This window comes from Puma concolor, chromosome A1, assembly GCF_028749965.1.
Source record: "Puma concolor isolate L17-30 chromosome A1, mPumCon1.1.hap2, whole genome shotgun sequence".
Classification (NCBI taxonomy): domain Eukaryota; kingdom Metazoa; phylum Chordata; class Mammalia; order Carnivora; family Felidae; genus Puma; species Puma concolor.
The window spans coordinates 212,588,141-212,602,737 of record NC_141667.1 but is presented as its reverse complement, the minus strand read 5'-3'; the positions used below and the strand labels follow the sequence as shown (position 1 = coordinate 212,602,737).

At 46.5% G+C, this 14,597-nt stretch overlaps 1 protein-coding gene across 3 annotated transcripts in view; it reads right to left on the bottom strand.

Moving 5' to 3' along the window:
- CNMD (chondromodulin) overlaps positions 1-12,752 on the bottom strand; it is a 33,177-nt gene extending 20,425 nt beyond the window's left edge. For 2 of the 3 annotated variants that reach the window (XM_025924516.2, XM_086711086.1), the window contains exons 1-3: positions 12,552-12,752; positions 11,991-12,131; positions 6,110-6,250 (exon numbers count right to left, since the gene is read on the bottom strand). In XM_025924516.2, the coding sequence (XP_025780301.2) occupies positions 6,110-6,250; positions 11,991-12,131; positions 12,552-12,704 (435 nt within the window). In that variant the 5' untranslated portion in view covers positions 12,705-12,752. The remainder of the gene's footprint in view (positions 1-6,109; positions 6,251-11,990; positions 12,132-12,551) is intronic. The other variant, XM_025924515.2, reaches the window with a different exon arrangement.
- Positions 12,753-14,597: the final 1,845 nt, after the last annotated feature.

Here is a 14,597-nt window from a genome sequence, read left to right as displayed (position 1 = left end):
GCTGGTGAATTTCATGACGAGTGAGTGGCCAAAAGCAGTATGAAAGGCCTACAGATTTTATGCCCGAACAACATAGACACCAACAGAAACCCAAACCCCTCAATTTGTCAATCTGTTCAGTTGGGACAAATGTCAGGAAGATAACGACCTTGTTCCAGCATCAGTGCTGCACAGTGGGGGAGGAAGAGCATTTAGAAACCTCCGGGGCTTGGCTCAGGACACTGCCCTCCTTGGTGAAGAACTGAGTCAAATGTAAGTCATGCTAGAAGACACTCGTGGCAAGTCGCACCGTTTGTAATCTGAGAGCCAGCAGCCCTGCAAACGCTGGTGACAGAGCAGAGAGCAGAGAAGGAAAGGCTCGTTCTTCCTGAAGCTCCTTGTGCTCTCCCCTGTGGCCTAATTGGCCATGATCGCACATGTGACATGTTCGTCTTAGCATCACCTCTCACCCAGAGAGCGGTGGTAGCAACATCCCCTCACTCTCCAGGAGGAGGGACTCCAGGTTTACCGTGCGACTTCTCAACTCACTGCACCAAAGCCACCTGGACAGATTTTAAAACCATGGATGCCTGGGGCTCTCCCCAGAGATTCCCGTTTCACTGGCCTGGGGCAGTGCCCAGACAGTGGGATGCTTCAAAGCTCCCTGTGTCGTTACAATGTAAACCTGGGGTCGAGGACCATCGCGTTAGGGCGAAAACAACTTGTTCAAGGTGACAACGTTCTTAAATGACTGAAACCACCTGCTGTAGACTGACTGTTTTTGTCCCCTCACCCGAGTACCTATGTTGAAACCTAACGCCCAATGCGGTGGTATTTGGAGGTAAGGCCTTTGGGAAGTTAAAGGCAGAGCCCTCGTGAGTGGGATTAGTGCCTCATAAAAGGGACCCCAGAGAGCTCCCTCACCCCCCTTCTGCCACGTGAGGACACAGTGAGAAGACAGGCCAACTATGAACCAGAAACTAGGGCCACCATAGACCCTCATCAGCTAGTGCCTTAATTTTGGACCAACCAGCCTCCAGAACTGTGAGAGGTTCCTGCGGTTTAGAAGTCACTCCGTCTATGATACTTTGTTACGGCAGCGTGCGTGAGCTAAGACACAGCCTTTGAATCCAGGATTCTTCTATACCACCAGCTCACCAATTTTCCCTTGCATCAAAATCACCTGGAGGACTTGATAAATAAAATAGTGTTGGGCCCTGCCCCCGGAGATTCTGATCCAGGTCTGGAGTGGGGACTGAACTCTGCACTTCCAATAAGCTCTTAGGTGCTGCCGCTGCTGGTGGCCTAGGGAACACGTTTTGAGAACCACTGTTCTCTGCTCTCTCCTGCAGACCTGCTGCTCGTATTCTGCATGCACATCTAGGGCTCATGGTTTGAAAAACAGAAGGCAGTGGGGGGGGAGAGTACTGCTGCCCCCGTGCCATATGTCCTTTTCACTTCACACCCTTATATCCTCTGAATGTGAGGTGCGAGGGGGAAACACCATATAACCGTCGCCATATCCCCCAAGGAGAGAGCTGATTCTGTCAAAGGATTCACAGCCCCGATGTGAATCTCGTGTTTAGTTAGTTCTGACAGTCTACACACTGCAAAGAGAGCCGAAGCCCCATAGGGATGGGTCCTGTGGGAAGGAATTCACACGTCTGAAACACCTCGTCTGGCTACAAATCCATATCACGCAGCCAGATCTTTGAAGAGATTAAACAGCAGGAATGGAAAAGCACAAGAAAGCCAAGCAAACCTCCTGCTTCTGCAAACAAACAAGGCCTCAGAAGCTGGTGATAATGAAGAAATTTGCTAACAAAGATAATGAGGGAAGAGTCCAATGCTCTCACATTCTTTTAATAATTAAGAGTCAGGCAATCTCATTGTAGCTGCACAGTTTTTCTTTCTAGAGGATCTCATAGGATTTCTGTGGCTTCAACCAGAAGTTCCCAACAAGTTCCCAAGAGGGCACTTTAGAAATCGTTCAGGGAGTTCTGAGTTGTCACAAAGACTGGGGCTCTCCTGGGCTTCCTCAGGCAGAGCCCAGGGATGCTGGGCCCCAGAGAGCCCAGGGAAGCCCCGAAGACCTGACTGCCCTGGGGCCTGGGGGAAAAACCTGATTGTAAGTATCTGTGCCTACACTCGAACACCCTTTTACGTATAAAGACAAAGCGACTTTTGGCAAAGTTTCCATGTATGATGATGACATTCTTAGGAATGCAATTACTATGAAAATAGAAGATGGTAGTTTTGCTCACTGTTTGAGAAAACAGGCTGGTATTTAATCTGCCAACACACGCTTAAATCAGTCTGCATTTTAGGCTGCGGCACTGACAGCAATTCACCTATGGGAGCAAGCATCTGACTTCAGGATGTTTTTGAGTTCGTCAGCCTGAGCATGAACATATTGAAGTCCAAGTTAGATTATAAGTTACTCTGGTTTTACTTTTCTATTCTGTTTTAGTTGGGAGCCATGTTGACTTTTTAAACTTTTTTTGAGTATGGTTGACACGCAATGTGACATTAGTTTCAGGTGTACAACATAGCGATTCAACAAGTCCATACGTTATACAGTGCTCACCACAGGCATAGCTACCATCTGTCACCATACAACCTATTACGATACCATTGACTCTACTCTTATTCATGCCATAACTGGAAGCCTGAATCTCCCACTCCCCTTCACCCATTTTGCCCAACCCCTTATCCCTCTTCCCTTTGGAAACCATCAGTTTGTTCTTTGTAGTTATAGGTCTGATTCTGCTTTTTGTTTTTTACTTTTTGTTTATTCATTTGTTTTTTAGATTCTATATGTAAGTGAAATCATATGGTGTTTGTCTTTCTCTGTCTGACTTATTTCACTTAGCATAATACCCTTTAGGTATCTATCTATGTTGTAGAAAATAGCAAGATGCTATCCTTTTTATGGCTGAGTAATATTCCACTTTATATCTATCTATCTATCTATCTATCTATCTATCTATCTATCTATCTAATCTGCCTATTTATCTGTACCACATCTTCTTTATTCATCTAATGATGGACATTTGGGTTCCTTCCATATCTTGGCTATTGTAAATACTGCTGCAATGAACACAGAGGTGCATGTATCTTCTCGAATTAGTGTTTTCATATTCTTTGGGTAAATACTCAGCATGAGAATTATTGCATCATATGGTATTTCTATTTTTAATTTTTTGAGGAAGGGTTATGTCGATTTTTGAAATCACTAACCTACCTATCTGTGAGGTAGGTTATGCTATTTTATTTTTCTCTAGCTTTGTAAATTAAAACTTTCAAATATACACAAAGTTAAAAGAAATTGTGTAGTGAACACCTGTATATACATATCAGTTTATTCTATCTTAATTTCTAACCAGGGTTATTATTATATAAATGAGTCATTAAGTCTGAAAGGGTTGGCTTAAACCAATAGCATTGATACTTTTGAGGGCAAAACTTTTTAGAACGTAACTCACGCACTCTGAACAAACCCCTTTTTGTATTCCTTGGGGTACTGACGAAGACCTTCCTTGACCCAACTCTAGTCAGGTTCCTCTGGTCCTCTTTTTGCCTAGGCCCTGACTGTGGGCTCTGTCTTGGCCAGTTTATTCCAGTTTTAGCAAGTATCTGAGTCTGAGTCTGCCTCGATATCTGATCACCTTGGCTTGGCTTCAAAAAAATCCTGTTGGTTCGGTTTAGTAAAAAACTACTGTACCTCTTAGTAACTTTCTATCCACTGATATCCCCACTCTGCTCCTTGGCTATAAATTGCCCCTTTTCCTTACTGTATTCAGAGTTGAACGCAATCTCTCTCCCCTACTATAAAACCCCACTGTAGTAGCTTCCCTTGAACATGGTCCTCTTCCCTTCTTTAACAAGTGCCCTGAATGATTTTTCTTTCACACTATGGAGACTGGAGTCCTCTGTTCAGTGCTATTCCCTCTCAGGAGGGTTTTCTTCCTATTGGCTCTACTAAAACCTTGGTGTGGTCCTAGGTTACCAGGGGAGACTGTTCCCTTACAGTTCAGAGCCTTTCCTCATCTGGCCCCTGCCTCTGCTCCCCTTCCCCACCATTCTGCCATGTTGGGCTACTTAGAACTCAAGAGCAGGCCTGTGCATTTGTATTCAGTATTCCTCTGAGTCTCTACTTCTCTGCTGGTTGAAATCCTAATCATTCTTCGAGACCTGATTCAACTGTCACAACCTCTGTAAAACCTGATTCAATGCCCTCAGTGCACACAACTGCCCCCTTCTGTGACCCACAGCACTGCGTTTATAGCTCTGTGGCAGCACATCTCCCAGGCTGACCCGAAGTCGCTTCTGTGAAGAATGTCTGCGCCCCCCAACCCACCCCTCCCCCCCCCTCCCGCACCCTGGCCTGGACTGTAAGGTCCAGGAGGGAGGGAGCAGGTATCAGTCATCTTTGCATCCCTCATGCTTCATACTGTCCCATGCACACAGTAGGCCCTGAAAAATAAACACCTCTTGGATCTGACTGTTGGTTTAATGTATAGGAGAAAGTAATAGTGCCAGTACCATAGTGGCTGATTCATGTGTTTTCAAAAGTCCAGGCTTGTTTAAACCCATAACAGGTTCTATCCATCAAAAAAATGTCCTACTCACCAGTTCTGACTTAGAGAAATGTGGAAGCTATCAAAGAGAATTGATCAGCTTATAAAATATTTGTGGCCCTGTTGGCTTATGAGAACAAAACACAATCAATACCATTATTAGAACCAGAGGATTATAAAACAGAAATATAGGCCTGGGATTAAAATATTTTAAAAGTATACTCCTGATTCATGCCCCTTTGAGAGAGATGGATCTTTTCTCATTCATCTGTGAAGCTACCTTTGCATATCTTGATACTGTGGCACATCATAGGTATTCAATTTTGTTCTGGATTGAATGATGTGTGTGTGGGAGTCACATTTTATCATTTTACATTGAGTAGTACAAAGAAAAAATGCTTTTGCCTTGTCCTGGGTCTGGCAGTAAAAGCCTTTAATAGGCCCAGAGAAATTATCTTTCTGCACTGACCAGAACCATTTGCAAAGCTCTGATTAAACGAAGTACACCGGTCACATACAGGGCTGCAGAGCCCGCCCCCTCCCCCTTCCCCAGGCAGAGCAGAGCCAGTCTCTGTCATGAGCAATACCTAACAGCACGGGAGTCCAAAGGTTAGCATCTGTTTGGTATTCAGTAGGACTTGTGAAATGCCTTTTGGCATCAGCAAAGGGAGTTCTTTCATTCAAATGAAAAGCATCTCTGGTTTTTCTCATCAATCGGCACAAGGTGGGTCGATGAGATGTGTGCAGGCCAATAAACTATCAGAAGAGACATTATTTTCAAGTGCCTTTTTTCATTATGGAGTCTCACCTACTCCATCTACAGATTTAACGGGAGAACACAAACAGTGATGCCTCTTCCCCGTCTTAGAACAGGAAGAGAAGAAGATATTTATGGCCAACAGGAAAGAGGGCCAGGAACGATACTGTGATGCAGATGTCCACTGAAGCACAAAGCGTGAGGGCTAAATTGCCTGCAAATTGAACTTTTGAAAACAAATGTGTTCTCCCCTTTCAAAGCAGACGCGAATGTTTTATCAGTAATTGGCCACGGTCAGAAAACATAGGATTATAATAGGGGAATTACTCCATGCTAATTTTCTGGGTGAAATGGGAAATCTGAAGAGTTGAGCAAAGTATGTAAATAGATCCCACCTGTTGTTGATAAGATTGTTAAGTCATTACAGTTTGCCTCTTGTCTCTAAGTTCACATTTCAGACTTTGCAACATTCTAGGATACTGAGTCTTTTATTCATCATGTTATAGAAAGCTGCTTGGAAAGAAATAGCTCTTTCAAGTCCTTCTGCCAAGACTTTATATAGTTCCAAGAACTTGTTCTTTTCAGTGCCAAGGTGTTGTGTTTTTCATTCTGAAAATATAAAGGACAAAGAGTGGGCCTTTCTCAGAGGGAATATGCATGGGGGTCAGTGGCACCATAACTGCCATAAAGAACGGTTACATTGGGATGTGTGTGAGATGCTGCTTCTCTGGGGATTAGGAAAGTCTTCTGGACTTGCCTGGTTTAACTCTCTAAATGTGTGAAATATACTTACATTCTGGAAATCATTAACTTCAATTGCTTCTTCAGCTCCACTTCCCATTTTAAAGGTCTCCAGGTTGTTCCCAGCATCTATTTCCATTGACCCATCTTGTAATTTCCCATTGATACTCATGGTATAATGGACATTGTAAATCTGGAAGTGAACATAGGAGTCAGTGATGCTTTCCTTTTAGGGCAATTCAGGGCTTATCTTTAGACCTGCAGTATATGAAGTAGCTATCATATTTGTTAGAGATACACTGAATCATCGCTAGTAGTAACAGATTTAGATATGAGGACTTCATCCATACACCCATCACTTAATACAATGATTTCTTTAAAAATACCTTCAAAGTAAAATCTTTGGTAGTCTCTAATACTAATTCAAATAGCTCAGTGATTTGCAGTCCTGGCTGCATATAAAAGTATCTGAGGAGAGTCTCCACCTACCATGCACGCGTTTCCCCTGAAAGAATCAAATCAAAACCTGCGGGGATGGGGCTTGGACACAGATCTTTCTTTTTCTGAGTCAACTCTACTTTGCAGCCAGAGTTAAGACCCATCGATGGATAAATGGTTAACTGGATTGTTAACAAGTCTGTAGCTGGCGCCTCAATTTGAAAGTTAAAAAAAATTTTTTTTAATGTTTATTTATTTTTGAGAGAGAGACAGACAGACAGACAGAGTGTGAGCGAGGGAGGGGCAGAGAGAGAAGGAGACACAGAATCCAAAGCAGGCTCCAGGCTCCAAGCTGTCGGCACAGAGCCTGACGCGGGGCTCCAACTCACGAACAGTGAGATCATGACCTGAGTTGCTTAACCGACTGAGTCACCCACGTGCCCCAATTTGAAAGGTTTTTAAAAATCCATTGGTTAAGATTGGGCACGGAGTATGGTATATAGTCAGGACTGCAGGCAGGACTGGGATATGCCTGATACAGGCAGAACAGCATTTGTGGAGTGCAAGGTCAGTGTGCACATCTGTTTCAGCTCAAAGTGGGAGTTAGTCATTTTAATGACTATGGGACAGGCATATGGTATTGTAAGGCATTATGTTATGAGACGTGTCGGGGAAGAAGGGACGGAGACTTGGCCTCAGCAAAGAGCACTGGCCCAGGAATCATAAAAACAAGTGGCCACCCCACTTATCCCTGGGTCTTGAGAGTTGCTTTGGGCATAAAATAAAGAAGTTGGCCCTCATAGACGGTTCTCGTTTGTGTCCTTGGAGCTCTGAGGTTTCACAGCGGTGGCCCACAGGTGAGGGTGGCAGAGCAGGTGGGGCTGTGATGTGGTCCTTTCTCTCCTGTTCATCTGCAATTTAACTAGGTGGCTCTGCTTGTTGTCTCTTTTATGTTTTGGATTTTTAAGTAAGATCTTAAGAAAAATAACTCCATGAAAAAAATATATATTTTTAGTTTATGACTAAATTACATGGTCCAAAGGGCTCTCTTAGTTTAGACAACTTGTTAGTATACTAACTTAAAAAATAATTTACACACTGCTCCTGCTCAGTATGCTGCTGCCATGCAAGAACTTTCTCTGTGTTGTGGAGTAGTGGGTGGGTCTTGTCTTCCCTTCCTCCCCCTTCCCTCTCCTCCCCTTCCCCTATCTTTCCTCTTTATTTTTCTGACTTAGAAGCATAAGAGTGTGTGTGTGTGTGTGTGTGTGTGTGTGTGTATACATACATATATATCTTATATATAACATACAAGATATAAAATCTTTAAAGAGGAAGGACTAAGGACTGATGAGAGCCACTTGCTATTTAGTGTCAGGCCAGTAGGTCAGAACTGCAAATAGCTCAGATTCAATTCAAGTCCAATTTTCTCCATCATTATGAAGAAAGACGGCTACATGGACAAACACTGGAAGAAGTATTTGATATTACTGGATCATTACTTGTAGAAAACTCATTATCACAAGACCCATGGAGCACAGTTTTATTTTACCAGCAGAGAAGTAGAAATGGCTTGGCTAGCCAGTACCCTTTCGGGCACCGGCCTTCATTCAGCGGAACAGAAGATACCAGCACACTGTTTCAGCTAACCGTGGGTCAGTGCCCTTCCTTCTGTCCTGGTGAACTTCGATCCCTGCAGCACACTGTCTTCCGGGCTTGCCTGATCCTGAGAACCACTTCTGGAGTTTCTGATTTAGGGGGGCTGGAGCAGCGCCCACCAGCCTGTGTTCACTCTGCATCTCAGGTGGTCCTTCTGATCAGCCCAGTTTGGGAAACCTGTTTTCTTTGGCTGGGTCCGTGCTTTTTGCAGGTAAGGTTTAGAAAGCAGGCTCTGTTCTGTCCCTGTGCTCTCTGAGCAGCCACTGTTCACATAGGCTAAGGATGACTGTCAAAAGGAGTATAGCAGACAACATTTGTGGGAGTTCCAGCCACAAGCATCCTTCACTCATGCAGTAAGAGGCTGTGTGTGTGTGTGTGTGTGTGTGTGTGTGTGTGTTTGCGTGTGTGTGAGAGAGAGAGGGAGAGGGAGAGAGAGAAAGCATTGCACATAAGCTTTTACTATTAAGGCAATGCAAGATCTCAGAAATGAACAGTTTGTAAGTTCTTAGCAGATCTTAAGGAGACAAAATTCTAACACTAGGAGAGTGGTTTGTGGTCCTAATTTTACTTCCCTCCACCACCACCCCACTACCTTTGTGCCAGCAGAAGCTCCCTAACTAGACACAGGTATTGCATCATTTGTTTTTTTATTATTTATTTAGGTTAATTAATTAATTAATTGACAGAGAGAGAGAATGAGGGGGAGGGGCGGAGGGAGGGAGGGAGAGAGAGAGAGAGAGAGAGAGAGAGAGAGAGAGAGAATCCCAAGCAGGCTCTGCACGCCACACTGAGCCCCATGCAGGGCTCAGTCTCACAACGGTGAGATCATGACCTGAGCCGAAATCAAGAGTTGGGACGCTTAACCAACTGAGCCACCCAGGTGTCCCGGGTATTGCATCATTTGTAATGTAGCTTTAGCCCATTCTTTATGAGGAGGACACTGTCTCCATGGGGCAGCAGTGAGAGGTCTGTGCCCTCCTGAAGGGAATGGCGGGAGGGTAAACAGTCCACAGTTATTTCCAAAGTACTGGGCCCTATGCTCCGAAGGAGACTGGGCTGGTGGAGCAGGAATCACCTTGTCTGCTCTGAGCCGGTGGAGCTGTGGGGCATTTTCTAAGTACAATGAAGGTTATTGTTTGCCAAAATTCTGCTCAATATGGTGCTTTTTACAGCCAAGAATATTTGCTAATGAGTTTCTTTTTTTTTTTTTTTTTTTTTAATTTTTTTTTTTTTCAACGTCTATTTATCTTTGGGACAGAGAGAGACAGAGCCTGAACGGGGGAGGGGCAGAGAGAGAGGGAGACACAGAATCGGAAACGGGCTCCAGGCTCCGAGCCATCAGCCCAGAGCCTGACGCGGGGCTCGAACTCACGGACCGCAAGATCGTGACCTGGCTGAAGTCGGACGCCCAACCGACTGCGCCACCCAGGCGCCCCTGCTAATGAGTTTCTAATGACGTCTGGGTTCTATAAGATGAATTACATAACATTTGGGACAATATCTAGGAAAATCAGTCTGAGAACAAAGGCCCCAAGCAATGATCTCATCCCCTCATCCCACAAGGTAGGATGGTCAGCTATCTCATATAGGCGAGGCTATCCCAGATTTCAATGCCTGTTCCGTTTACGATAACGTGGGTGAGACCTGGCTTCGAAATTTGAGCTCCGTCCCTTGTTCCCAGTTATTAGCACTCTGATGTTTCCACAGTCCTGCAGCTGACTTCCAGTAAACCTGTCCTTAGGGGATTTACCCATATGAAAGGGATAGGAGGTGAATTACAGCTGGTTCTCCTCTATAAGCTAATATAGAAGAACAGAGGCATGGATGATCCCCAAAGAGTGGGCAGTCCATTTGGTGGGGGATATCTTTTTGTTTGACAGAGACTTACCTTTCTGGATTACATTATGTCTGGGCTATTTACACTTCCAGAGAAAGTGGCCCTGTGCATGTACTATGCATAGATGGTGCCAAACGTACTCTATTTTGTGTTTTGTGATTTGTTTTTCAGACTTGGGTGAGATAGATCAGCGCCAAAAATTTTGGGAGTAAAAAAATGTCTACCATGATTTTCTTCATTCTTCTGCCTGTAGAGGAAATAGCAATAACTTCATTTTTGGCCAGAAAATGTGATTCACTATTCCTCTGTATTCTTAGAATTTAATACTGCTTGCTCTCTTGGACCAGACTCTTGGGGTAAAGTAGAAGATGAAAAGAGGGAGCCCTACTTAGTCAGTATGATCACTCCATCTCTCTTTTTAGAAGCTTGTCAGTTAGTTGTGTTTGCCTTGAATAATTAAATGCCAAATGGTATTCATTTTAATATACATCATGCCTAAAATCTTTACCCTCCAAAAAGCAAAGCTATTTTTATCTCCAAATGACCTGTACCACTGAGGTTCTGTCATCGAAAAGACAGCTTTTACATTCGAATACCATACAATTTCCCAAAGGGTGACAATCAGAAACCCTGCTATTAATGGAGATGTAGATCTTGAAATTGTTCTCCTGTTCAGATTTGCTGCTTTCAAACATGAGCATTTGGCCTAACTTTTCTATTTAAAATACAAATACATTACAGCACTTTTCAAATACACACAAAAATACTGTGCAATTCTGATCTTACAAATCGATGCTTGTAAATTTGATATAGTCTCTAAAACAGACTCAGCGCTAAATGGCATGATTATCTACAGTAGGCATTTGAGTTAAAAATACAAATTATGCAGTGACTGCAGAAGATGTGATGTGTAAAATGGTTGAATTGCTTTCAGCACCATTTTCTCTAAGTACTGGAATTCGTTCATGCTTTGAGTTTCATGGTTGGGGGGGGGTTCCCCCCGCAAACAGCAGCCACAGATCCTCTGAGGGAAGTGATTAAGAAACAGCCCTTTGTGTGCACCCTGGAGATGGAATTCTTTTCCATTAGTCGAAATAAGCTTATACCAGGCCTGGCAATGGTCATCAAGATAAAATATCCCCCTTTACATAGGTGAACAAAATTCAGAGTATTTAGAGAACACCCTGGAACTCTGCCCAGTCAAGCTAGAAGCAGTTTTTATACTCCTTGAGAGATGGTGGAGCTATAAAATAGTTACATACAAAGAAAGTGGGACAGCAGTTAGTGAAACATTTGCCGTTAAATCACACGTGACTAGGCCAGAATTGATTTTTAAAGAGATTTGCCACCTTTAAGGAATTTCTTTTCCTTAGGGCAAGAGAGAAGGGAGCATTCGTGGATAGGTCTTATGCAATAAACAGACAAAAACTCCTGAAAATTCAGATTCATCCCCAACACTGGGTCTGAATGTTACTCCACTATCTTTGTCCTAGGTTCTTAAAGTCACAGCCCTTCTCAGCTGGGAGAGGTCCTACAGATCATTGAATTCCATTTCTAACCCAAGGGATGAGGCCAGAGGGGTGCGGTGCCTCACCCACAGTCACACAGTCACACGACTGCAAACGATCCGCTGAGACCGGCAGAAAATGGCTTTCCCCTACCTGTCCATGGATTTTCCCGCTACTCTACCTTTTAATATTCTCTGATAAAACCCTGACTTGCTTTTCTACAAAGTAGCCAAGAGCAGAGAGCAGCGCGGCCGGCGTGTAGGAGGGAAGAAGGGAGAAGGTGCCCCGAGGGGACCCAGAGGAAAGCTCCAGCTGGGGCGAGCCGCCTGCTCCGGCCCTGCGCTCTGGCTCCACCTAGAGGTGAACGTGCGGGTAACAGCGAGGATCCCGCCGCCCTGCGCGCCTCCCGGCCCCCGCGCACCTCCCCGCCCCGCGAACCCGCTCTCGCCCTCGCCCTGGGGTCCGCACTCCTGAGCGACGCCCTCTGGACTTACGTGATTGTCGCTCCCCTTCCAGAAGTAGAAGGCCCCGATGGTCCCGAAGAGCAGCAGCACCGCCCCCGAAATGAGAACCACAGCTCCGAGCTTGAGCAGCCGCGCGGGGCTGGAGGGCTTCACGGTCACCGTGGCGTACGCCTGAGGACCGGGGCCGGGGGTGGGGGGAGCACGGGTCACGTCTGCGCCGCGCCGCCTGGGACTCGGGGCTGGGGTGGGGGACGGCGTGCGCCCTTTCGCGGCGCTCCCTCCCGAAGGTCCCTTGAACTCAGCGTGGATGTACGATAAGCAAACTTTTGGCGGAGCAGGGCCATCGCCCCGCGGCTCTGCACCCTCCGCCGGCCACAGTACGCCTGCTCCTGGGTCCCGGCCCACGCTCCCCTCCCCACTGGTCTGCGGATCCCGGGCCCCCTGCACACGCGCATATTTGGGGACCCACCTCCCACATTCGGTGGCACAAATCCCTGACTCCGGGCAGTCGATCCAGGCACCCGCGCAAAGGCCCGGCCCTGCGTGTCCACTGACCCGGCAGCGGGACCGGGGATTCGGAGCTGTACTCACCGGGGGACTGCAAAACTCGACGTCGTCAGGCCCCACTAGGGCGATGGGAACTTTGTCGGAGTTTTCTGTCATAGCTGTGGCCGGAGGTGCGAGACGCTGGGAGGCTCCGCGCGCGCCCTGGGCTCTGTCCTGCTGCCCCAAAGCGCCGGGCATTTCAACGCCGCGCACACGCGCGTGCACACAGCGTGCCCCGTCCCGCCCGGGCCAGCCCCGCGGTTCCCACCCCTTCCAGCGCCTCGCCCTCTCTCCTCCCTTCCCTCTCCCGCCCCAGCAGCAGTGTGAACTAGTCCTGCATTCCGGACGTCCCCCCTTCCCGCTCTCTCCGGTCTACTGCGCCCCCGCCCCAAACACCCTGAGTGTGGCACGGTGGGGTGGAGATGGGGAGGGATGGGTAGACCGGGAATGCTGAGTCCTGCGATCTCAAGAAATGGGAAAATGCGAGGACTCTTTTTACCATCCAAGCATCTCCTAAAATGTCAGAGGACTCTACTGTGATACCCAGCTGGAGGCCCATTTCCTGCCTTTGTGTGTGCCCTGGGAGCTGGTGGAACAGGACAGAATGGAGAGCAGAGTTTGGCATCGCTGGAGGGCCCCTGGGACTAGAGCATGGAGCAGGGCCTTGGAGATGGCCCTTGCCACCCCTGTCTCTAGGAGGTCTAGGAGAAGGTCTAGCAGGGGGGTACAGCAGTAGCAAAGGTGAAAGCCAAGCAGAGGGGACTCGGGGGAAGGAGATGAGGAGATCAGAGTAAGAGTGCCTTCTATTTGGTTGACTAAGTTAAAGAACAAATCAACAATGGCAACGCGGGCACCCCCCCCCCCAAACATTATGTCCAAAGGAATAACTAAAACATGTATTTTTTAAAGAAGCAGAACGGGGAGAGTATTTTTTCACTTTGGAAATGCCATCTGCCAGTACTAGGATGACAGTGCCTCATTTGGAGCCAGGCTTCATTAATTCATATGGAGTTCTAGCTTTGTGCATAGTCCTCTGCTGGGAGCAACGCATGCGAGGGTGCAAGGGAGGAACTGAGGTTTCCCGAGCCAAGGGAGACTGGATGGGCCCAGCTGCAGCAGGAGGAAGTGCTTGTCAGCATGGCTCAGCAGGGCTGGGAAGGTGGCAAGAATGGAAGAGACGCCCACGAAGAATCTGTAGGATTTGGCAGCTGCTGGGCTGGGGAGAGAGAGGGCCTCCCATACAGTGCTGTGGGTGGGTGAACTGGTACAGCCCTTATGGAAAGCAATTTAACTCCCAAATGCAAAATCCAATTTCATTTCTGTGGATCTATCCCACACATGCACTTGCAAGGGTGGAAAAATCCTAGATATGCAAGGATACTCATTGCAGCATGCTCATTAGAACAAAGGACTAGAAACATCTTGGGTGTCCACAGCAGAGAATTTGTGGTACATCCTCACAGAGGGCTCTTGGCAGCTATTTAAAAGAAGGGAGCAGCTTTGGATTTCCTGATGTAGAACACCCCCTAACATATTTTACGTGAAAAAAAAAGCAAAGGATGGAAGATATGCATAAATGCCTCCATTTGTATAAAAAATGCAAACAAGAATATATGTATGCATATGCTCTCCAGAAAGATAGACAAGGTACTGACAGTGGGGGTTGCCTCTGAGGAGAGCCATGTGGCTTGGGGACACCATGGAAGGAAGATACTTGGTTGTGTGCCTTCTGGAATGTTTTGAATTCTGTATTGTGAACATGTATTAACTCTCCAAAACATGAGTGAATAAAATAATAAATAACAGTGAGTTGGGAGTGGGGTGGGGAGGAAGGACATGCAACGCCTGGAGACTGTTCTTTCAAGAACTTTGGCATTAAGGGGAAAATGAAATAAGGAGGCTGGATCAAGGGAGTTGGAGGATCAAGGAAGTTCTCCCTGCTCCCCCTGCTCCCCAGCTAGGAAGACCTTTGAAGGCCACAGGGACGGGGCAGAGAGGACAGAAAGATGGGTCAAGCAACAAGATAAACCTTGAGAAGGAGAGAGAGACTAATGGGACTAATCTGGACGGTTTGGGGACATGTGGACTCTG